At 40.1% G+C, this 22,382-nt stretch overlaps 4 protein-coding genes across 7 annotated transcripts; 2 read left to right on the plus strand and 2 right to left on the minus strand.

The window, feature by feature from the left end:
- Nucleotides 1-1,977: 1,977 nt before the first annotated feature.
- Nucleotides 1,978-2,552, plus strand: LOC146387306 (heat shock protein beta-7-like). The gene is made up of 2 exons (XM_084927298.1): nucleotides 1,978-2,124; nucleotides 2,418-2,552. The coding sequence occupies exons 1-2, from the start codon at nucleotides 1,978-1,980 to the stop codon at nucleotides 2,550-2,552; spliced, it is 282 nt and encodes a 93-aa protein (XP_084783424.1).
- Nucleotides 2,553-2,968: 416 nt separating this feature from the next.
- Nucleotides 2,969-5,629, plus strand: cplane2 (ciliogenesis and planar polarity effector 2). The gene is made up of 5 exons (XM_084928834.1): nucleotides 2,969-3,325; nucleotides 4,402-4,554; nucleotides 4,711-4,835; nucleotides 4,934-5,073; nucleotides 5,266-5,629. The coding sequence occupies exons 1-5, from the start codon at nucleotides 3,214-3,216 to the stop codon at nucleotides 5,483-5,485; spliced, it is 750 nt and encodes a 249-aa protein (XP_084784960.1). The 5' UTR covers nucleotides 2,969-3,213; the 3' UTR covers nucleotides 5,486-5,629.
- A 192-nt stretch (nucleotides 5,630-5,821) lies between these two features.
- On the minus strand, nucleotides 5,822-10,715 carry LOC146387308 (rho guanine nucleotide exchange factor 19). 2 transcript variants are annotated; one of them, XM_084928833.1, is made up of 12 exons: nucleotides 10,293-10,715; nucleotides 9,841-10,011; nucleotides 9,697-9,761; nucleotides 9,324-9,598; nucleotides 7,774-7,934; nucleotides 7,533-7,685; nucleotides 7,238-7,367; nucleotides 7,085-7,159; nucleotides 6,767-6,853; nucleotides 6,525-6,673; nucleotides 6,211-6,375; nucleotides 5,822-6,127 (listed from the first exon to the last, which is right to left on the minus strand). In XM_084928833.1, the coding sequence occupies exons 1-12, from the start codon at nucleotides 10,421-10,423 to the stop codon at nucleotides 6,082-6,084; spliced, it is 1,608 nt and encodes a 535-aa protein (XP_084784959.1). In that variant the 5' UTR covers nucleotides 10,424-10,715; the 3' UTR covers nucleotides 5,822-6,081. The 2 variants fall into 2 exon arrangements, with proteins under 2 accessions (XP_084784959.1, XP_084784958.1); XM_084928832.1 differs by having other exon boundaries at nucleotides 5,823-6,127; nucleotides 6,761-6,853; nucleotides 10,293-10,711.
- A 377-nt stretch (nucleotides 10,716-11,092) lies between these two features.
- On the minus strand, nucleotides 11,093-21,294 carry ddi2 (DNA-damage inducible protein 2). 3 transcript variants are annotated; one of them, XM_084928830.1, is made up of 10 exons: nucleotides 21,172-21,294; nucleotides 20,845-21,016; nucleotides 18,504-18,633; nucleotides 18,075-18,341; nucleotides 17,863-17,989; nucleotides 17,560-17,687; nucleotides 16,746-16,874; nucleotides 16,464-16,567; nucleotides 16,066-16,258; nucleotides 11,093-13,683 (listed from the first exon to the last, which is right to left on the minus strand). In XM_084928830.1, exons 2-10 carry the CDS (start codon nucleotides 20,980-20,982, stop codon nucleotides 12,176-12,178), a joined length of 2,724 nt encoding a protein of 907 aa, XP_084784956.1. In that variant the 5' UTR covers nucleotides 20,983-21,016; nucleotides 21,172-21,294; the 3' UTR covers nucleotides 11,093-12,175. The 3 variants fall into 3 exon arrangements, with proteins under 3 accessions (XP_084784956.1, XP_084784955.1, XP_084784957.1); XM_084928829.1 differs by having other exon boundaries at nucleotides 20,845-21,294; XM_084928831.1 differs by lacking the exons at nucleotides 16,464-16,567; nucleotides 16,746-16,874; nucleotides 17,560-17,687; ... (3 more) ...; nucleotides 20,845-21,016; nucleotides 21,172-21,294 and adding an exon at nucleotides 14,031-14,079 and having other exon boundaries at nucleotides 16,066-16,250.
- Nucleotides 21,295-22,382: the final 1,088 nt, after the last annotated feature.

Consider the following 22,382-nt stretch of genomic DNA (forward strand, 5'->3'; position numbering starts at 1 on the left):
CAAGAAAATATTAAATTACATTAATACATAACACCTAAAAGTAAAAGGCCATGTTTTAAAAACATAAGAACATACAAACTCTGCAAAAAGAGGTCCCAGTTGGCCAAAAGATTCAAACCCAGAACCTTCTTGCTGTGTGGGGCGGCACTAACCATTGCACCACCATGTCGTCCATATAATAGTGCCTCTCTATGCAAAGTATGCAGAAATTTTCTTTGAACTTGAGCATTGTCTCCATTGCAATGATCTTTCCATACTATCCCAATCTCCACTTGTTGTGATCATCTGTTTCTGGAAACCTGAAGCTCAATCAAAATCTATCCTAATCTGCTGTCTGTTCAATCTAAGATGTATTCACTGCTACAGATGTGCTTACATTAAACACACTTCATATTTAAGACCTGCTACGATGGTGGCTCTGACATGGTGTGACATGCAGGCAGATGAGCTGCTGTGATGACCCTTAAAGGGAGCAGCCAAAAGAAGATACTTCATACTTGTCCATATTTGTCTTATTCCATTAGCTCTGCAACAACAGAGAGTGTGAATCAAACCTTCAGTCTCCTTTTCAAAAGGCAAAAGCATCATCATTATGCATTGCAGCTAATAGTTGCTCTGTTTCTAGACTACACTCAGTAATAACATGTCACACAAGTGTGCTACACAAAAACCGAGGGCATGGTGTGATGGACTCGCACACAAGAATTTCACTCACATGTACTGTACCAGTGTACCTGCACATGTGATGTGACAATAAAAGTGATTTGATTTATTCAGTTTTTGCAGAGCTATAACGATCCAACACCATAATTTCTTCACTATATTATGGAAATCTCACTAAAAAATCAAGAAAAGTTACAATGTCTTATTAAATAGTGTTGGGGACATGTTGAGTTGTCCTAGTTCTTAATTATTTCAGAGCAGAGCGGTGCACAGGCACACATATTCAGACCAGGTTGTTTCTTAGGCCTATCTAAAGGCCTAAGGCTCAGTGGCCTTACTTACTTTAGCAAATGCACATGCCCCTCTAAAAGGCTTTACACAGGGTAACATCCCAACATGGACCCAACATGATATGAACCCATAAATTAGTTGATGATCAAACCAGCTTTTATTAGTGTGTTTTGCTTTTCAATCGCCGGTACAGCCTCACAGAGCTTGTTTTGCCGTGTTTGTCATGCAGATGGAATTGATAAGGCTTCGTTACTTTGGCAAGGTGGGGCAAAATGTCACATCTACTCATGAGTGTGCTCCTTCATACCACAGCTGTGATTAATCACCCCGTTGCTCAGTTTAACTGGAAACTCATTGACACTGGGTCTTTTGTGTCAAATCCCCCTTACACATCCTTAAAATGAGCACAGTTAAATTATAAATTATGAAAGATAACGTGACCTTTGTGGCTTAAAGTTAAGACTGGCAGCTCACACAATGATAATTATTATAATTATAGTATATTGCTTCACACAGAAACATCTCCGCACCCCTTTCTCACACATAGACACAAAGACCCACATGGACCCCAGTCATGGGTGCGGCTAAAAATGTCAGACCCCCTTGACAACAGTTCAACAACAGTTCTGACACATTAAATATCTACAATCGGTGTCATGTTCCAGTCCAGCTGGATCATTAAGGGACCAAACCACAGCCACAGCCACACCCGGTGGTACACACAATTTCCCAGTAGCCTATAAAAGACTCAGTGCATGATGGTAAAGGTTTTAAGACAGACAAAGGAGAATTTACTATGGAGAAAAATGGGAGAAATTTCTCTGAGGATTCAGGATTGCTAAATCAGCACAGCACCAGAGAACACAAATTTACAGGTCAGCTGGACAAAAACAGACACAGATATACTTTAATATATATATATATATATTTATAGCACTGCAGGGAACATATTAGCTAAAGAAAAAACTAAATCAATATGTATCAAATTTATGTGGATTTTATTTTAAAATCTCTATTATATAAATGACTATTTCAGATCATTTACAGCCTACGGGAAAGGTGCAGATCACTGGAGACATTTTTCAGTTCACTCTTGATGTGAGTGAATTTTCTCCAGAGGATGTCATCATTACATCCTCCAACAACCTAATAGAGGTGCATGCAGAGAAGGTGAGCCCTGCAGTCAGGCTGGTGTAAAATCAGATGTAATCTGTGACAGTGACTACATATTAACTGATGGCCTGAGTTACTGAATCATTGACAAGTTATACTATTCATTTATTTAAATGAAATTAAAGCAATGCACTAGCTTTAGTTGTTTGATTGTGTGTTAAATTTTAGAACTGTATATATCTTTTGCTGTCTCTATGGTGTTTTCTTTGAATTTGATGGCTTGATGGTTTCTTTGATGGTTTAACTTTCTGCTTTGTTCTGTTCTCATAACCTCTGTTTTTGCCGTGCAGCTGGGTGAAGATGGCACAGTCACAAATACTTTTTCCCACCAGTGCAAACTGCCATCTGATGTGGACCCCATATCTGTGAGCACGTCCATGGCGAGCGGTGGGCTCCTGACTGTCAGGGCTCACAGAGTGTGTTAGTGTATAATTTCTGTGCATTTCAATTAAAACACATCAAGCCTCGTTTTATTTGAACTGTCTTCTTTGCTCCGTTGTATTTTACCTGCTGTAACCTCAACATTAACTGACTTACAAATAGAGTTCGATGGAGTTTAGCGACCTCAAGTGTCCAGGGGAAGGACTGGGGGAAAGTTTTTTTTAGAATGTAACATTTATTTTCAAATGGGAAGGAAATATACTGAAACATATAGTTGTTGAAATAAATGAAAATAAGAGTAAGTAACTTTATCATATTAAAAAATATCAACTGTAAAATATCCAACGAAAAACTACGTTGAATTATTTCATCTACAACGGAAAAAAGCAAATAAAAGAAGTAGAAAAGAGTATTTACGAGTAAACCTGAAGGCAACACCACAATTTGAGGGAAGTGACGACATATGTTGTCAAGGGACGCTTTAGTTTACGGAAGTTTTTACATTTTGCCGACAGCGGTTGTTATAATTTATATTTATGGGTTTTTGTGATTGATGTGGATGCTTTAAATGTTTTATTACTGCAGTTCAAGTCTGTAACAAGACAACGTTTAAAAAAATATCCTCTGGCCCAGACGGGAACCGACTTTTGGCCTTTTCAAGCGACAAACCCGAGCTCTGTGTGATGCTGTAGCTTTGTAACCGACATGGCAAAGGTTCCTCCCCCAGGATCAGTCGTAGTCGCAGACTGGCATCGATATAAAGACAGTAAAGAATATTTCAGCAAAATCCTCCACAAGAAGAGACGGAGGAACTTTGGTAATGTCAGCTAAATAGATATGTTTCCAAATTACAACAGTTTTGTCTTTTTTTTTCTCCCCCAGGAGACCTTACGCATTCATATGTAAAGAAAAAAAGTATAAGTATTCAGAAATACCACAAATTCTTCTTGCAGCTGATTTATTGCGACTGAGACTACTTGAAGTGCAGCCACTCATCAGACAAATGCAAAAACCTTTGTAGGCAGCATCTGTGTTTCACTGGAAATCAGCCATAAAAAGTAGCTAGCGAATAAATGTGCATTTATTTCAAACCTCAACATTATAAGGGTTTTTATGAAGTACAAACTCCCTATTTGTTGTTGTTTGTGGAGGATAAAAACCCAGAATTTATAAATAGATTAAAGCAACCCACGAGGCTGTAAAATATTGGATTAAAACATATTGGGGACGATATTTTTAGCTGCACCATTTCTCGGTGAACAATCAGCTGCGGCAAATTGGCGGTTTTATGCATACATTGCTAAGTAGGCACCAGTGTGACAGAGTGAAATATGAACCATGCACAGTATGGGTACCTATGAGGACAGAGACAGCCACATAACTTAAGGTGGGACTGGGATCACATCAGGGAAAGTCTCTGGGGCCCCTTCTTGTTTACAGTTGTGATGGACAGACTGAGTCTCTGTGGATTATGATGTTTGCAGATTACAAGATACACTTGGGGTGTGCTAAGAAGACATGGCAGCATTTTAAATCATGGATTTATGACACGCAAGGAGATAAACAGGGGAAAGAATGATGCCATAGTGGCATCTTTAGTTTACTAAGATCCCCATTAGCTGCAGCATTGCTATTCTTCCTGGGGTCACTTGTGATAGAAATGCCAAAATCTGGCCACAAGTAGTCGGGGACATGCTCCACCCTCTGGTTTGGTTTGAAAGTTCTTCTTGATGTCCAGAGATGACCAAAAGTGCTGGACTTTCCTCCACGGTCACTCACTGGATGTTAATGGGGTGCTTTTAAAGACAAATTCTATTAACCTATATCCTATTCTATTATCCTGACTCAGGTGTGCAATTTCTTTCAGTGGTCCTTTTAAAATGTGTTTTTCAGGCCTTTTGGAGTCTCCAGTGATGCCTCCACATGTAGCTGTGGACACAGTTCATTATAAGATCTTCATCTCTGGTAAGAGCGGAGTTGGGAAAACTGCTATTGCTGCACGTCTTTCAGGCATGAATATTCCCAGCATGCACCATGAAACCACAGGTAAGCCATTCACACTGCTGGTGTAAAAACACAGATTTTTAACTAGATTATGTAGAACTAAGTGTGAGCCTGTTTTTAAAAGTAGTTTACAAAGTTTCAAAAAGTTAAGAGGTTGACAATGTCACTAATATTCTTTGTCATCTTTTGTTGCTTAAGGCATTGAGACAACAGTGGTGTATTGGCCAGTGAAGCTAAAAGAAAGCAGCAGAGTGCTTTTCTTCCGTTTTCAGCTGTGGGACTGTGGAGAGAACGCCTTACGCAGATTTGACCATTTGCTTCCAGTATGAATGAGATAAAGCAAAGACAAACAATTATTGTAGATGTGGAAAACAAACAGATTTCTGTGTTTTGTCTGATCTCCTTTCTATCTCTCTTCCAGTCCTGCAAGGAGCAAGTGGATGCGGTCCTCTTACTATTCTCCTTCACAGACAGGACATCATTTGATGATCTGCCAAATCAGCTCGCCAAATGGTCCGAGCCATCTGTCAGGCGTGTTGTGAAAATGGTGGTTGGCACCAAGTATCCTTTTATCTTCCTTACAAATAGTTGGAAACGCCAATCAGAAGTAATCATCCACTTTTCTATGGGATCATCTGTGGTTCTACAAGACCAGGAGGCACAACTTTGAAGTGCCAAAAAAAAAAAAAACTAAGACGAGTCTGTGGCACAAACACACTCTTTACATAAACATATCCTTAATGTTTCCTTCAGATTCGACCTTTTCATGCACTGTGATGTGGCAGAGAGAGATATAAGGGACTTCCAGGAGACATGGGGTATCCCGGTGCTGCGTACAGGCGGGGAGGTCACAGACGGGCTGGGCGACGTAGCCTCACTCCTCAACTGCCTTGCAGAAAACCTGTGGCATCAGGACTGCGTTACAGCTGGCTCAGCCAGCCACCATTCGCAGGAGACAGTGACTCTGCTTTAAAAATGAACGTTGTTTTAAACAGCCTGGACTGAACCAGAGATGAGGGTGCTCACCTCTGAATGGGGCTCATGTTGAGATGATGATACTACATTACTTGGCTCCAAATTATGTATTCTAAAAAAAACCCAAAAAAACCCAGTAATACTTAATAAAAATAAAATACAATACAAAAAAAAAAACTGAAAAGAAAGTTTTGGATTATTAATATCACCTCAAAACATCTTTTGGTGAGAGGATATAAAATGCCACTATGGCATGGTGAGCATATTAAATATTTTGTCCGATTGTCATGTTACACACTTGTACTCCAGAAAGTGAATTAGAAATCATTTTATTATTAATTAAAGTAAACCGTACACTGCTTAAAAATTAATTGGTATTTTAAAGTAAGTCAGAAACAACAAAAACGTCTGTAGCGATGATCTAGCTCATCGTGAGGTTAGTGGACGTTTGAACACAAAGCGCACCGAGTGCATCTTCACCAAGAACAGTGCAAAGCGTAGACTGAACCTTAAAAAGTGAACAAGTTAACATTGTTTCAGTTGTCAGTTACATGGAGCCAAGTTTCGTCTTTAAAGTTTAAAGCTGCTAAAAGGTCAGTGTCTCGATGACAGCGCCTTCATCCATGCCTCCTTCTCCGACCTGTAATTTAAAAGAAGGCCATCAGATGGTGAGGGGGACTCCAACAGTGGATGTAAGGACTTACAGATTTTATCCACTCTTGCCTTGTGTCTGTAGCAATTATCATTGCAGTCGGATGTCCTGTTTGAGTTTTAGAGAGATGTAGCAGGAAGGAGTATGAGGGCAGACCCAGGACTTCAGTCTTCACAGGCTGAACGCTCACGTGTTCTGGGAATTGAGCATGGTCCATTACTTTAAAGCGCTCATCTCTGAAAGGGATGAGGGGGGGGGAAAAAAAAGTATGATTAGACGCACATTTCCAATGTGGATCATAAAGATCCTATTTTTTGTTGACTTGCAGCAGCTTGGACTGTACAGAGACTAAAAAGTTTGATTGCTAGGATTGCTAGTCAAATACTTTTTCATAGAGACGATCAAAAGGTCATTGAAGAGGTGGAGGTAGACGCCAACGAATGACATTCTTAAGTTATAAGTGCTCTCCTTGGTCAGCTGTTTCAGGGCTCCGTGGTGCACCAGGAAACGCTTGCTTGTGACCAGAGGAACTGACTGGATGGATGAAGAAGACGCACTCTGTTATTGCTGCAGGTTAAAGAAGACCACTTTGTAGTCTATTAAAAACATTTGTGTCGTCACCTTAACTTTTCCGAAATCCAGCAGCATTTCGAGGCAGACCAGCTCCTCAATCTGTTTCATTTTTCGGACCCCCTTGTCACACTCTGTCACTATCTGGGGTCAGAGTAGTGCAGTTGTAGAAGAATTAGGCAGATTTTTCACTTAAATAAAAAAGCTGTCAATACTGAAGTGCAGAAATTCTGTTGCAAGTAAAAATTGCATTCAGATTGGCAAGCATAACATTTTTTTTTTAAACAAGATCAAGTATAAACTAGCAGAAAATGGAAAGTGAATCTTTTTCTCTCGCCTGTCTTGGCATGAGTGTACAGATCTGAAAAGCATTACCTCATGAATGGCGTCTATTGCTTTTTTAAGGTTTGAAACTGAGTCAGAGTCTGGCTCAGTCAGTTTCAGGATGCTCTGAAATGAAAGAAAACAGAAACCTTAGCTAATGGAGCAAAAATCTGTTTAACAGTTCAAATCTCATCAGACGTTTACCTCCAGCAGAAGCTTGATGCGAGTAATTCTCTGGAAGGGAAGGACGAGGAAGGACTTGAGGGTCTTTCTTTGACACACCGGGTCACTCTCGAGCTTCTTCAGGGTATACAGAAAAATTCTGTTGTGCTGCCTTGAAAAGGGACCATTTAACAGAGTTTGCATTGCGAGGTGTTGAGAATGTATTTGTATTCTGAAATATGTCTGTGAAGGTTCTCAGTCATCCAGGTCATCGTAGTCAAAGGAGCTTGCAAAGAAAAGCGTCTGGACTTCTTTCTGAAATACAGAGTACACTTACAGCTTTTCGTTGATAAGGGCTTCTTGGTACATCATATTCGTCACATACGGCACATAGAGAGTCTGGAAATGTTTGCAGTGCTGGAGGACAACGTCGCCAATCTGAGGGATCAACACGTTCTCTCCCAGTCGGCTTTCCAAATCCTTAAGAAACCTAAAAAGACACCAGGAGCCCAACTAAGTTAAAACATCAGGACAACCTGCCCATATATACAACAAGGTGCTACGTGTGGAGCTCTCACTTTTCACTGGCCACCATCACGTGTTGAATTTTGGAAAACAAAATGTGATGTTCTGTTTGAGACAGAGTCTGCTTGAGTTCCTGCGACTTATAAAAGTGATTTACGGCCACGCCGAGGCTCCTTAGGTAAGATGCTTCTGAGCCGATGAGCTCGAACATGGTCTTTAGAGGAAGAAAAGGAGGAGGTGGGGGGTTATTGGCAGTCAAACAAAATTTAGACGGCTTTATCTACAACGAAGGTAATAGTGTTTCAAATTACCAACCATGTCAACAAATTCCATAAAAACCAGAAAGAGCAGCTCCTGTTGCCATACAATTAAATCCTGATGTCAGCACAATATTTTTTAAGCACTCAAATGAACTGAAAGGAATTACCTAAAAATCCAAAATATACCTATAAAAGGACCTCTTTTTGCAGTTCCCCTCATTTTAATTTCCTGGTAATAGTTCTTAACCATTGCTGTGGATTAATTGAGCTCACTCTGGTTTTCCAGTTTGAGCGGCCTGTTTAAGGTCACTGCAAAGCATCTCAATCTGATTTAAGCCCAGACTTTGACTACGCCGATTCAAACCTTTATTTGATGCTTCTTTCTTTCTGGACATGAACTGATGGCTGGACATTCTCCTTCAGGATTTTCTGGAAGTCTTTAGAATTCATGAAGATTTTGGAATTATTCCAGAAGATACCTGAATTAAAAAGTTCAGCTTTTGTCTCAGAGAATATTTTCCCAAAAGTCTTGAGGATCATCAAAATGTTTTTGGTAAATGTGAGATGAGCCTTTGTGTTTTCTTGGGGGTCCGCAGTGTTTTTGTTTTGCCTTGGAATTCTTTCATGGATGTCATTTTTGCCCATTCTTTCTTATTGCTGAATCATGAACATTGACCTTTAAGGAGACAATTGAAACCTGCAGTTCTTTAGATGTTATGGGTTCTTTTGTGGCCTCTTAGAGGAGTTGAAGCGCTCTTGGAGTAATTTTGGAAGGTTGACCACTTCTGGTAGGTTCACCACTGCTCCAAGTTTTTACCATATATGGATATTGGCTCACTCTGTGATTTGCTGGAGTCCCAAAGCCCTTAGAAGTGGCTTTGTAATCCATTCCAGATGTCGGTTTTTTTAGTTTGTGGCCTGACATGCTGCTTTTTGAGATCTTTCATCTTATTTCACTATAAATCAGTTTTTAAGTAATTTCTTGATTCGTCAGGTCTGGCAGTAATAAAGTCTAAGGTGTGGCTAGTGAAACTGAATTAAGGTTTCCACAGAAAGGGTGGTGAACACAATTCATGATTTCACAAATGGAATTACTTAATTACTTTTTTACAGGACTGTACATTTGCAGTCAAACATACGCTATACAGGTAAAGACTGAAATGTTGCGATCGAACAAACTTGATGCAGGCATATTTAACTTCATTAAAGATCCTAAGAGCAATATGAACACTTATGCTCTGCTTCATGAGTGTGATTATAATGTACCTTCCAGTTTAGTTAAATTGCATGCATCATCTCTAATACATGAAACAGTTTTTTGTTTTTTTTACATTTTTGCACACCTCTTGAAGGCGAATCTCTCCGGCTGTCAAGCTGCTGAGTAGACCAGATGCCTTCACCTCATCCAGGTCTTGCCAGAGTGTACTTTGAGTCACCCTAATAGGCTGAGATCGAGGAGTTGCATGACGAGCGCTTCGCTGAGGGCTTTCAGCACGAGTCATCGGTGTCTGCAGGCTTTGCAGATACTTGGGAGTTATCAGTTCAGACAACAAACCGTCTTTGAGTCTGTGGAGATCATCTTTCATTGTCTGCAGACAGTAATCCTGATACAGTGGGACTGCAGAGCAGAATGAGAAAGACAAAAACAGCTTTACAAAAATTACGCTTTAAAATTTAAATGTGATGATGATACCTTAAGAAGAAGGTTAAACTTACAAATATGAATGTACTTCGACTGGAATCGTTCACTCTGCAATTCCTCCCCAATCACATTCTCTTCTCTGGATTTATTAAGAAGGCCACATGCAGTTAGCTATAAAATATTTTTGCCAAAGTTAAGAGATCCCCACCTCATCTTACCCTTCTTTGCTTTTATCCGGATCACATTGTGCGGACGAGCTTGAGTTATCTTCCTGAAGTCCAGGTGGCAAGAAGATTTTCAATTTGGGCGCTGCCAAATGATTTTTTTTCAAATCCCATGTGCGCCTTAAAGCCACCAATCTGAGAGCTGGAGATATGTCTAAGGGAAAACTGTGACAGGATAAAAGATTTTATAGTTCTGGATAAAAAGGCTCACCTGTTTTGTACTCATTTTAGATTAAAGAAAATCTCATATGTGGGGCCAGTTCCCCCATTGCATCAATTTGACTTAAAATGATGAAAACTTCAAAAATTTGAACAGGAAACTCATTTTGACTCTATACTTCACTACACTGCATTTGAAATTGAGATGCATTTAGTCATAATGAAGTAATTTATAGCCATAGGTTTTTTAAAAACCATTGGCATCTTTCAGGGGCTGAGGTCCTTACCTGCAATTCTCAGGCTTGTTTAAAGACCCGCTGCCTCCATCAAGGCCTCCAGTGTGCTCTGCCCTGCTGTTTTCCAGAGAAAAGCCCTGACAGAGCATCTCTCTCCCCTCTGTGGTTGGTGACTGAGACATTAATTACTCAGTAGATGACTTCTAAACTAGTGTATGTTTGTAATGGTTTTTCTCACTGTGGGTGTCAGCTGTAGTCTGGAACTGATCTTTTACTAAACCCTGTCCGATGTGGATGGATCCTTCCTGTGTCCCACAGCCAATCAGACTACACAGTTTGAGTTACCTGCAGTCTGAGCGTTTAGCAGCAATCAAAAAACAAACTAGAAGCAGGTGTGTTTCTTTACATGCTCCTTCAGGGTTTTACAACCTATGGAGGCTTGTTTCTGCCACAATTAAAAAATACAAAACAAAAAAACAACAACACAGATGTAAGTCAAAGTTTGAGGTTATTATCTCAAAATTTTAATGTAACTCAAAGTGTCACATTATTTTCTTAGAAGTCTGAGTTAGCAGGTTAAACTTATGGATGTCAAAAGATCTTTTTTTTTTCAGTGGTGCAGACAAGCTTCCATACACAAGAGCAGTGGGCTATTTTTTTTTTCACCTTTTAGATTAGTCCAACTCATGGCAACATCATTATTTTGATACCACATACCCTTTAAGATGTCCATTAAAAACATGGTTTATTTAAGATTATGGAGAATATTTTTTACAAGCAAGATATGAAAACTCGTACTTTCTATACTTGGCATGTGTTTGAAAAAAAATGACTTAAAACTCACACACGTCTTTACAAATACTAGTTTCATTTTATTTGCAATTTAAAATTCCATACAAGATAAAAGTAAATAATTCAATCTGCCTGAACATTGTGGATAATGTACATGACTCAAATAAAGCCATTAAAAGTCCCGATAGATGACATACTGATGAAACGTCTGACATTTTTTTATTTATTTTTTTAAAAACCGATTATAAAATAAAATATGGATGTTTGAACACATGATCACACACTACGAAGAACTTACACAAAATAAAAGACTTCCTGAATGGGAGCTACAAACAGATTTGTAATCTAGACATGGCAAAGCGTTGAAAAAAGTGGATACATACAGTACAAGATACCTTCGGTAAATAACATACTGAATCAATCAATCCCATTTATGATCGTACTTCGGCGAACCCACTCGTTATTTTATAGTGATGATAACATTGACATGTTGGGTTTCCCTTGTCAATGGAAATTGTAAACTTGATCAAAAATGATCAACCCTCCTTAACTGCAAAAGTTCTTCCAACATTGGGTTGTTGCATTAGGTTTTATTCAAAAAAGGAAAAGAAAATCATTAAAATATCCACATTTGTGCTGAACAATCTCAAGCTCACCAAACAAAAGTTACTGTGGTATGAGTAGCGGGTAATGCTACTCCACTCTGAGATTGTTTTGTTTTATTGACGATTAACAAATTAGACAAGAGTAGTTGTATGATATGTCAAAGAGGGGGAATTACAATAATGTTTAATGGTTCAGTAATCAATAACGGGCATTTAATAATATATCAATGCTGAACGATGAAACGAGAAGAAAATCATTCTATGTTACCAAATCTCTAAAAACCAATGAAGTGGGTGAGGACCCAAAACATCTGCATGCAAACACACCTCACATTTCTTTTTAGCCAGAAAAGTATCAGCAGTTGTCCTGTTTCTTCTCGGATAGTCTGTACGACAAACCAAGAGACAGCATTTCCCTGTTTCTTTTACGTGGTCCCTGCTAAAAATGGGGACTGAGACATCTGGATTGGTAACAAGGTTCCAAATAAGACAGATGCTAATTTGGGAGGCCAGGGACTCACGTGATTGGTTTTGAGTCTAGGTGGGCACAGTGATACTGCGGGCTAGAAGTGCCAGCAGAGCTAGCTCCACAACCCCATGGGCTTGTTCCAGTGCCTCTGCAGCCTCCCCGGCAGAAAAGCCTGCTGCCTGGATTCTCTGGATGTGCTCGGCTGGAAACTGTTCTATAAAGGGATGTAGAGGAGGGAGAGGAGAGGCTGGAGATGAAGGCTGGGGAGTCTGAGCCAGAGGAGGAACTGATGAGGACAAGTTGCTTGAAACTTCCTCCGGTGAGCCCGCTGCCATTGACATAGGGCTGAGGAAAGTGTGCTCAGTTTGGAGGCCTAGGTTGTCTGGGGTATTGGTGCCAGAGGCTTGTCCATCTGCGACCCCTCTCCCATGCTGCCCCTCAGGAGGCTCCCTGAACTCCAGATCCTCAGGGGGATCAAGTGGAACCTCTGGCTCAGAATGAGAAAAGCTGATGTTACTCGCCTCATCTTGCCCACATCTGTCTGCCCTCCTCTCCTCATAGCTATGTGGACACTCTAGTGGTCCTTGTCCAATCACAGCCTCTACTGTATCACTGCCCAGATGTTCATCCTGGCCAGAGTGGTGGGGCGCAAGACACTTAGATGGTTCCCCATCAGACACAGCAGCAGCATAGTTGGCTTTGGCATCGCTTGGTTCTGCACCGGGTGTAATGGCAGTAGAGGGGGTAAGCTGGGGATTTTCGGGGATTGAGGTGCACGGTTCGGGGGACATGTTGTCTGTGTCCTGCCTGAATGGATTTGAAGGAGAGCAGGAGGTGCTGCGATTTTGTGACTGAGCACAGTTGTTGGATACCAGCAGCTCATGGAGCTCCCTAAGGGCAGATGCCAACGAGGGGATGCTTTCAGAGCTGGAGCAGTGCTCTCCATCAGGCTGATCCCTCTCAGAGCACACCACACTGTCAGAAGCAGTGGGAGACTCCATTTCAATTGAGTCCGGTTCCCTGGGAGCACCTGGACCGACTTCCGTTGTAACAGCAGTATCACACTCTGTCACCTCCTGCTCCATTGGCTGAATGGGGGAAAGTTCCTCTGAATGGGGAAGCATGGAGCTGTTCTCCACCTCATCTGATTCAGCATCCCCCTTTATGGCTCCAGGCTGTAGCTCTCCCCCTGGATCCTGGGATACGTAGTTCATGTCTGCAGGAGGGGTACACGAACGCACAACATCTGTTGAGGGACTGCTTAGAGGGGGCACCACGGAGTTGCTATGGAGAGGCAAAGGGTCAGGGTGGATATGGTGAGGTATAGAAGCTCCATCCTCTGCTGGGGATGAAGGCTGAGGAAGCTCCTGGAAGCCAGGTCGATCCTGGCACTGCCCTGGTGCTAAGGTCTGCTGCATGGCGGCAGGGGCAGACTGAGAGCGATCCAGGGTTGGGTTCTGGGGTTGATCAGAGGAGAGGCTTTGGGAAGGGGAGGTGGCTGACGACGTTTGGCCTAAGGTTTTGGGTAATGAAAATGGTTGGGGCTGCGGTGAGGTAGTTTGTCCATCTGCAGTGTCTATCACAAGAGAAAATATGCCTAGGAATTAAACTGTGAACCCCAGTGTGGGACAGTAACTATGTCAATTTAATAGCTTTAGAACCAAACACAAATACATATTCTCTCACCCAAATTCTTCAATGCATTCTGTACTAACATACTTTATTCATTATTCATTAATATTAATTATAATGAATTTCCTATTCTAATTCAATCAAATATAAATAATCACAATAAATGCATCAGTAAATAACAACAAAGGTACAACACTGATTACCTGACCCAGCAGCAAAATAACAGCAAAATAAAAGAAACAAATAGCAATGGACTTAGCACTGGCAATGGACTTGTGAATTTTGCAGTACCTGGTTGGTAGGGCCCTCTCCAGCTGTCTCCAAATGCATCAGTGCTGTCCTGCTCAGGGGTTAGGGCACACACCACACACATCATGCAAAGGGACGGAGAAAGTTAGCAGTCACACACAGGGCATGCACCAAACTATCGGCCTTTTCACACACACAGATGTGAAAAGTGTCATCCAAAAATAAATAAATAAATAAATTTAAAAATTCTCGGGTCTAGGTCCTGACAAAGAGATTGCAGCGTACATCCCCATCACTAAACGTCAGGGGAGCTCAATTCAAAGGGTTGTTCAGCAGTTAAAACTGTGGGCTGATTAAACTGTGTCTCCTGACTCGAGTCCATTAACAACCTCCAGTCATTGCTGGGCATCACTGGAAACAACAACAAAGACTTAATGGGGCTCTTGCACAAATAATAATGTGAGTATTAAAGGGAAACTGAAGAGTCCTGTATGGGTGGAAAAGCACCACTTTCCACTGACAGTGTATCTGTGTTGGTAACTTTCTAAAGTAGGAGTGAGCGATGTCAAAAAATGACATAATTCCAATAAATTAAACTCTTATATTTTAATATTTTCTTAAAAAAAACCCTGTTTATACATTAGAAAAGTTGCTGGACAAGAAATGTTGTCATGTAATAATCCACTAACTTACAACACTCACAACACCCTAAAGGAGAAACTTCACTATAGTGATGCCAAAGTATTTATTTGGTGCTGGAAGAGCTAATGATGAACAGTTTAACCCTTTATCACACAACTATCAGACATGTCGCCTGGACTACTGTGAAATCATAAAACAATTCTCATCTTTCAGGAACCATTTAAACTTTCTCTCTAGCTCAACACAGTTAAGGAGTTACCGTACTGTAATGTCTTCATCTAGATAGAGCCGATTTTTCTCTCTGTGTTCAGACAGACCTACCTTGTGAATGCTTTGTGCTACTGTGATACACCAAATCAATCTTTAAAGCTCATATTCTCTTCTTTCCAAAACCCTTTGAATTTTGTGTCTAACTCAAACAGTAAGAGAATTATGGTAATTTAAAAGAATGCTTGTAAAACGAGTCTGTGGCTAGACCGACGGCAAAAATAAAACGTTTGAAGCATTAAAGTGGTTGACAAACTCACACTGTCCACAAAGTGAGACGGCAGGGGACCGACAAGCTGCCATTAACCATAACTGATGTTTCCCATGCTAACATTTTGTCATAGTGAAGTTAAGTAACTGCACAAATACAATGGGAGTGATTGCTTTTATTATTAGTTTTGTCAACACTGCAGGCATTTTAAGCATTTTTCTTATATATATATTAAATAGATTTTATTTCACAATTAGAGGACTCTTTTTAAAACTTTTAGTTAGATACAGATGTTGTCGGAGATTTTAAACAATAACGAGACGATAAGGCAACATTTAATCCTGTTTATGAATCTATTATTTCCTGGTCTGCCATAGATTCTGGTTCGTATAAATCCCCACCTACGTTTCTGTTGGCACAACATGTTTTTTTCCATTTGTCTGCGTAGGAGGTTTCAAGTTCTACTCTCACACTCTTCAGATCCATCTGCACTGGAGTCTACATCATAATCAGACAAATTTTAGTTGTCCTATATGAACTCACTATAATGAAACAGTTTTGAGGAAGCACTTTCAGGGACACGATTCGCTAAAACCTAATCTGAAGAGGTACTTTTAGATCACAATACACCTGGTATGGACAGTAAGGATGGTGAACTTTATAAATGGTAAATATATGTATATATAGTTTAAATCATTTTGTTTCATTCATCAGTTTGTTTTGTTTTAAGCCTAAAAAGCTTATTTCTGTTTTAAATGTGCTCTCATTTGCCTGACTGTTGTCTTATACTAAGGTACATTTAACTTGCTGAGGTGATGACATGAAGTGATCATGTGACTGCATAAATGGAGTTGAGAGTAAGAAGCTTTAAGTGGCACATGCAAATGTAGTTCCAACTGAGCTGGAAAAAAGCTCAATGAGAAACAGCCTGAAGTGCACACATAAACGGCTTCTTACCGCTTTCCTGTATGGACCTCTGAAGCGCCTCTGCCAGTTCTCTGTCAGCCAGCTCCTCTGGGCGGGCATCTTCACGCCCCTCTGTGCCGTACGCTAGCCGGGCACACTCTGGCAGCTCCGCCTCAGACAGAAAGCGAGTTTCTGTGCCTGTAGTGCCGATCAGGAGGACGCTCTTCTTCAAGTCGATCGAACACTGCAAGAAAAACAGAAATGTATAATCCTAAGCTTTTCTAAAGTTTCCAGTGTTAATGTTGTTGATTGATCATTTTTGTCAGCGATATTTCTTTTCTGACAAAAATAAGAAGATAACTAAATAAAAACCGGGGCACGAGAGCAAAAACTCCCATGCGCCCCGTTTCTCATGAAAACACCACTGCTCAGATAAAAGGAGCTCACACCTGGTGTCTCTTCAACATATCCAGGCCAAGCAGCATATCCATAGGCTGGTCTTCCAAAATGGAGAAAGAACAAGGAAGGAAGTCTCCCTCTATCTGGACCTGAGCTGGATTATGAGGAACAAAAAAAAGGAAGAAAAAAAAAGAATCAATACACTGAAAATGTGATGCAGAGACTTAAATTTGGATGTATTAGAAGGCATAGCAAGGTAGTTAGGCAAACATTTGTGACTGTTCTGCATAAAAAGTAAAATTGTTCATAGTAGAAACACTCTTGACACAAACCCAAATGAACTCTGCCAATGATCTTCTGGGTGCCCACTCCTTTGGCGATCCCGGCCCAGCGTCTGTCCACCAGTCGCATAATGTTGCAGCGCTCTGCGCATGCTTGGCTCATGATGGTCATCTGGGCTCCTAAAAGTGGGAGAAAAAAAATCAGTGAAAACTAAAACCAAAATGTGTTTAAAGATACCTCATATGTAAACCACAACTACACACCTGTATTTGTCAGCCTATATTGCATGGGTACAATCCTATTTTCCACACCTAAATCTGTCCACACCTATAAAGACCTGAAAGCTGCTATAACAGTCCTGTCTCCACCCGACAAGACTGCTACCCAGACTGGGTGAGGAATCTCTACAACAGCACCACGAGACACTTCTTTAATGACTGTGAGAAACAAACAGAATCCCACACACTCTGATAAGTATTAGGCTGGTATTTTGTTTGTTTTCATACAGTCCTGCCTCGAGCCTCCGCCTTTAAGTGGCACATCTCCCTCTGATGCCACAGACAGCAAGGCGTTTGGGGTATTAAAAAGCCTCACCCTCAGAGTATGGAGCAAGATTGACGACACTTTAAAACCAGTAGGATATCATTAAGCTTGTTAAAGAATTTATATTTTCTAACTGATGCCTGAAAAACCACCCCCCAAAATAATGTGATTTATTCCTTTCAAAGAGAGCAAATGTAAATCATTTGGCATTTTTTTTCCACATTGGAGAAAAATAAAAACAAAAATCTTTAAATTTTTTTTTTTATGTAATTTTATTGTGCAGCCCCACTACTGTTCGTATCAGGATTTAATGTTCATTACCTGAGTCAACAAAAGCTTTCACAGGGTGGCCATTGACTTTGCAGTTAATGTACAGCATAACCACCTGTCCAAAGCTTTCTGGGGCCTCCTCCATTGCTATGGTCATGTTTTCTTCCACATTGTGCTGCCTAAAATAAATTCAACAGTAAGTGTAAAAGAAAAATCACAAACAATTCATAAATATTAAACCAAAACACGCAAGTGGCAGATGAAAGTGAAGCTGTGCCTCATAGGATGAGGATTATTATGTGTTGTGAATGTCTCTAAGTGATTAACGTTGAAAGCTTTCAGGTCTTTTCCTACCTGATGTCCTCTTCAATCTTTGCTTGGGCTTCCAAATCAAAAGGATCAGCGGTCAAAAGTCTGATTCTCTCCTGCTCCCTCTTGGCTCGATCCTGCTGTTGCTCCTGCAGCACTTTGGTGAAACGCTCTAAGGAAACACAATTATGCTAACATGGCCAATTCATTGTAAATTAAAAGACGACAAGCACACCCATTACTCTGTTTTAGTTCACCTAAGTCTCCGCTCAGCAGGGCCTCAGCGAGCGGTGGGTTTCTCTCCTTGAGGAGCGATAGCTCGTGTGGATTCGATAAAAGCATCTGCTGAAGTAAGGCGGGGTCGTCCAGCCCCTGAGGAGAGGACCCACGAAAGGCCATTGGCGTGGAAGGCTGTGCGGCACGCTGCGGTGGAGCCTGTTGCTGTGGTCGTACGGCACCACGTTGATTGGCTGAAGAAGAGGTGCCTGGGACTGTGATGGAACGAAAGTCAATACGGGGCAGACCTAAATAACAGAAAGGGTAGAAGATTAGCGTACTGCATAACGACATTATTATTATGTCACGTCTCTCGTAACTCATCCAACAACAATAAGATTCAGATTAAACATTTCCCTGATTAAAATACAAACATAAACAACATGTTTATTAGTTTTCATGTGTATTACCTGGGAAGGCGGGCTGAGCCGCTGGTGGCCTTCTGTCAGCTTGCCGGAGAACCACCACGTCTCCATCCTTTACACCGTATGTCCCCAAGGCACGAGTGAGGTCTTTTAGGGGCTGTTCAACATATGTGATCTGTACAAAAATAAAAAACACTAAATAAGAAGAAATCAACATGCATAAGATTCACAAGTTCTTGCTCACATTTTATTTGACGCAGAAATGGGCGGACACTGGTCATACTTGAATAATGTGTAAAGATTTCTATTGATTCTTATCTGTTTCAATAGTTTATTTTTCTTTTCTTTTTGTTTGTTTGTTTTTTTCCTAGTGCATGCCCATGCTACATTATTGTTTGGCCTGTCTGTTCTGTTGATAAATTGATATACTCAATTAATTAAATAGCGGTGGCAGATGTTGTTTATAGTGTCAATATGCATCATTTGATCCCACTGTTACGTGGTTTCTTGGTGCGTATAATTACATTTTTGTGGATCTAAATTAGACTCAGATTAGTGTTATGAAAATATAATATAAAAACTGGTAATTTTAGCACGTTGCTAGCTGGTTGCCACATGACGGCACCATAAAGCATGCGTAATTCAAATTTTGTAGATATAAATGAATGTTGTTGTTGTGAAATAAAATTGATAACAACACTTTTAAAAGGTGCATAAATGATTAACTTTTAGTTTATTTTAGCCCGTTGCTAGGCAACTTTATGATTTAAAAAAAAAATGTCATAGATAAGAAACCTAAGATGGTCTAAGATGTACTTGTGTTCAAGCATTGGTTACTCAACTTATGATGGTCTAGGAGGAGTTTGCAGACAAACATACACACACACACACTTTTCTGTGTGATTTTAAGAAGGTCTGATTTTTTCTTTTCTTTTTGCTGCTTATCTTTTATCATTTATATAGTTCTAGTATAGTACTTCTTTCTACTTGACTGACAATGAGTTATCTTAGTACTGTTAACTGAATCTCAATTCATCAAATTAAAGCCACATTTCCCACGTGACCATCATAGGTTTGCATGACAAACTTTCAGGAAATACACACTTCTTAACAGGAATTACAAAAAATTTCTAGTACAATGTTTTTGACAAAATGGGGAAAAAAAGTTTCAATGGATGAAGTTAGGAATTTTCTTCTATTATGGTAGTATGGCTCTATGAGTATAGCTCAAAACAAATGATGTATGTTTGAAGTCCCTAAAATATTTTGGAGAATGTCAAAACCACAATTTTGCAGGTACTGATATTTTATTTCCAACTCCTCATATAGAAATCACAAACCCTCCAAATCAGATAAATAGTCACAGATACTATTATTATTACTACTGCCACTTTTATTTAGCCTGGAAATTCCACTGAACTCTAATCTCTTTTAGAATGGAAACCAGACCAAGACAGGGGTTGATTAAATTTTCAATACCAACCACTAAAGCTTAAATGTGAAAAAACACATTTTCACCCAACTTCAGTGTGATATTCCCCAGACACCACAACATGTTTCTCTTATTTTCTCTTTTTATCCGATGAGCTAACATGGAATGACCCTCTACTCCTCATCCTCACTTTCTGTTTCCAGTTTACCCACAAACACTTTGTGCAGACCAAAGTGTGTAAACGAAATGATACATATATTTTGAAGCCAGCAGAAGAAACTGATTCATGGCTAAAACAAACACTTATTGCCATTACTATAAATATTATTCTTAAATGTTATATTATTTTTCACTTTGCATTTAATTGTTTGATCTACAGTCAAGTTTAGAGTCTATTTTTCTTCCAATCTAACATAAACTACGGGTGCATGTATTAAATGTGTTTAAAACTTTCTAAATCTGCCAGAATTAAAGGCTCTGGCGAGTAGTTTTACTTTTCGCGTTATTACTGTATACCACTGCTGCACTAACTTTATTATCCCCTTTATAGCGTGCTGAAACCCAAAGCTCGTCACGCAGTAAAACATTTGGTAGGTTATCACTTGTTTGGGGTTCTTCCTTCAGCCCAGATAACGTTAGCCTTATATCTCGAGCTACCAGGCGTACAAAACTCACTAACTAACCCTGAATTAAACTTCTCCAACCATTAATTACCCGGACAACTATTAGCTTCCTTAGTTTGCCAGTGTGCTCACTTTTGCTTAGGTTAAGGCCACACACACTTTAGACGTGGGATACATAATTCTGGAAACGTGTCTGTTGTGGATAACAACGCAGGTTTCGTAACACTTCGTCCATCAAAACAGCAAAAGTCCGATTCATCCTAGCAACCCAGCTAGCTAGCTTAGCTGCTAGCTACGTTAGCTCCGTTGCTACATGTAGCATGGGTCTTGCCTGGATTTCCCCTGCTGGGATTCCTGATTCCAGCTCACAAAGTGCTACGAAGTCTCTCAGTTCCAGCTCTGGGGACACATCGAGGGCGAAGGTGGTTTCTGGGCGATCCCTCGGCGCGCAGAAAACGGTGACCAGCATCGCTTTTTTGGGGCAGGATCTGTGGACAAGTCCGCTGCAATAGAATGCGTTTAGTGTGGTGTAGTTTTTCCACAGGGAACCCCAGTTAGTTTGTGGATTTCCCCCCTCTTAATTAAGCTGACTTTCTGTAGAAATTGCGTCAAAAGCGAAAGTAGTTACATGAAAAGAGAGTGACTGCTTTGCACTTACTGGTAAGAAGCCTGATGTCACAGTTTCTCTTTTAACAAGAGCCAAACAAGTATTGCATCTCATTCAACCCGTTTTCCGGCATGTCGCAATACAGAATTTGCGGTCGTGCGTACTTCTTCTTCTTCTTCTTCTTCTGTCGTTTTAACGGCAGCTTGCATCCGCGGTCGTGAGTAGTCTCTGTATTTTTTTAAATGAACTTTATTGGACAATCAATGAGTATACAACACACAGACAGATAAAGTATACAGAAGAACAGAACATGAACACACAAAACCAGGGGTAAAAAAAAAATGAATACACGCAAAAATTCACACATATATATATATTGTTTTGAGAGCCTTTTTGTTGGTGGTGTCTGATACTGATTGTATGTACAATTCCACATCCTTAAGAAAATGACCGAAATATGGTGTTTTATTATTAAACTTGAATCCCTGTATTACACTGTCTTACAGTGTAATGCCGACACTAAGTGTCCACGGCACTTTTATTTTAACTGTGTTGTTTATTTATTGTAAACTGCACTATTTTTTTTATTTTTAACAAATAAATAGCACTTTAAATAACACAATATTTTACCCTGTGATGATGATGATGATAATAATAATAATAATAATAATTGTTATATTATTATTATTATTATAACAGTTTTCCATCTGACCTTTTTATTATCTTATTTTTTCTTATAATCTTCTTACTATTATTATTGTCTTTAAGTTTGTGAGTATACGTATTGGAGCAGCAGCAGTCAAAAAGGCACATCAGAGACTCTAATTCCTGAGTTATGAGGAGAAGCTGCTGCCATGTTTTTCCAGCAGCTTCATCAAAAGTGTGTGGTACGCCAGCAACTCAGACGCGAACAGGAAAGCCCTTTGGAGGATCATAAACTCTGCCCAGAAAACAAACAAACTAAAAAAACGTGCCTCTTTGGAAGAGCCTTTCAGCTCTCGCTGCCTCAGCAGAGCAGCCAGGATCACCTAGGACACTTCCCACCCACTAAGATGCTGTCATCAGGTCCACCTCATCATTAACAAAGAGATTTGAAAACAGCTTCAATGTTCCACATGTACAAATACACCCAAGTGCAGGTACTCAGCTGCTCTATTGTAATGTAGTGTATTATATTGTGTTTCTGTTACATTTTTTTAAATCAGTAATCTGATCTAATCTCAAGAATGAAAGTGTTTCTTTATTCATTTCATTCATTCACT

The sequence above is a fragment of the Perissodus microlepis genome, chromosome 5, assembly GCF_051167445.1.
Source record: "Perissodus microlepis isolate ML-2025 ecotype Zambia chromosome 5, ASM5116744v1, whole genome shotgun sequence".
NCBI classification, from domain to species: Eukaryota; Metazoa; Chordata; class Actinopteri; order Cichliformes; family Cichlidae; genus Perissodus; species Perissodus microlepis.

Coding starts and splice junctions, on each gene's coding strand:
- LOC146387306 (XM_084927298.1), top strand. CDS start 1,978: ATGACTATTTCAGATCATTTACAGCCTACGGGAAAGGTGCAGATCACT. Junction 2,125..2,417: donor TAGAGGTGCATGCAGAGAAG/GTGAGCCCTGCA, acceptor TTTGCCGTGCAG/CTGGGTGAAGATGGCACAGT.
- cplane2 (XM_084928834.1), top strand. CDS start 3,214: ATGGCAAAGGTTCCTCCCCCAGGATCAGTCGTAGTCGCAGACTGGCAT. Junction 4,555..4,710: donor CATGCACCATGAAACCACAG/GTAAGCCATTCA, acceptor TTGTTGCTTAAG/GCATTGAGACAACAGTGGTG. Junction 5,074..5,265: donor AAAATGGTGGTTGGCACCAA/GTATCCTTTTAT, acceptor TGTTTCCTTCAG/ATTCGACCTTTTCATGCACT.
- LOC146387308 (XM_084928832.1), bottom strand. CDS start 10,423: ATGTCTCAGTCACCAACCACAGAGGGGAGAGAGATGCTCTGTCAGGGC. Junction 6,854..7,084: donor CAATAGACGCCATTCATGAG/GTAATGCTTTTC, acceptor CTCTGACCCCAG/ATAGTGACAGAGTGTGACAA. Junction 6,128..6,210: donor ATAATTGCTACAGACACAAG/GCAAGAGTGGAT, acceptor TTTAAATTACAG/GTCGGAGAAGGAGGCATGGA.
- ddi2 (XM_084928830.1), bottom strand. CDS start 20,982: ATGCTGGTCACCGTTTTCTGCGCGCCGAGGGATCGCCCAGAAACCACC. Junction 18,634..20,844: donor TCCCAGCAGGGGAAATCCAG/GCAAGACCCATG, acceptor ATTTTTGTACAG/ATCACATATGTTGAACAGCC. Junction 16,875..17,559: donor GAAAGCTTTTGTTGACTCAG/GTAATGAACATT, acceptor TCCCACTTTTAG/GAGCCCAGATGACCATCATG.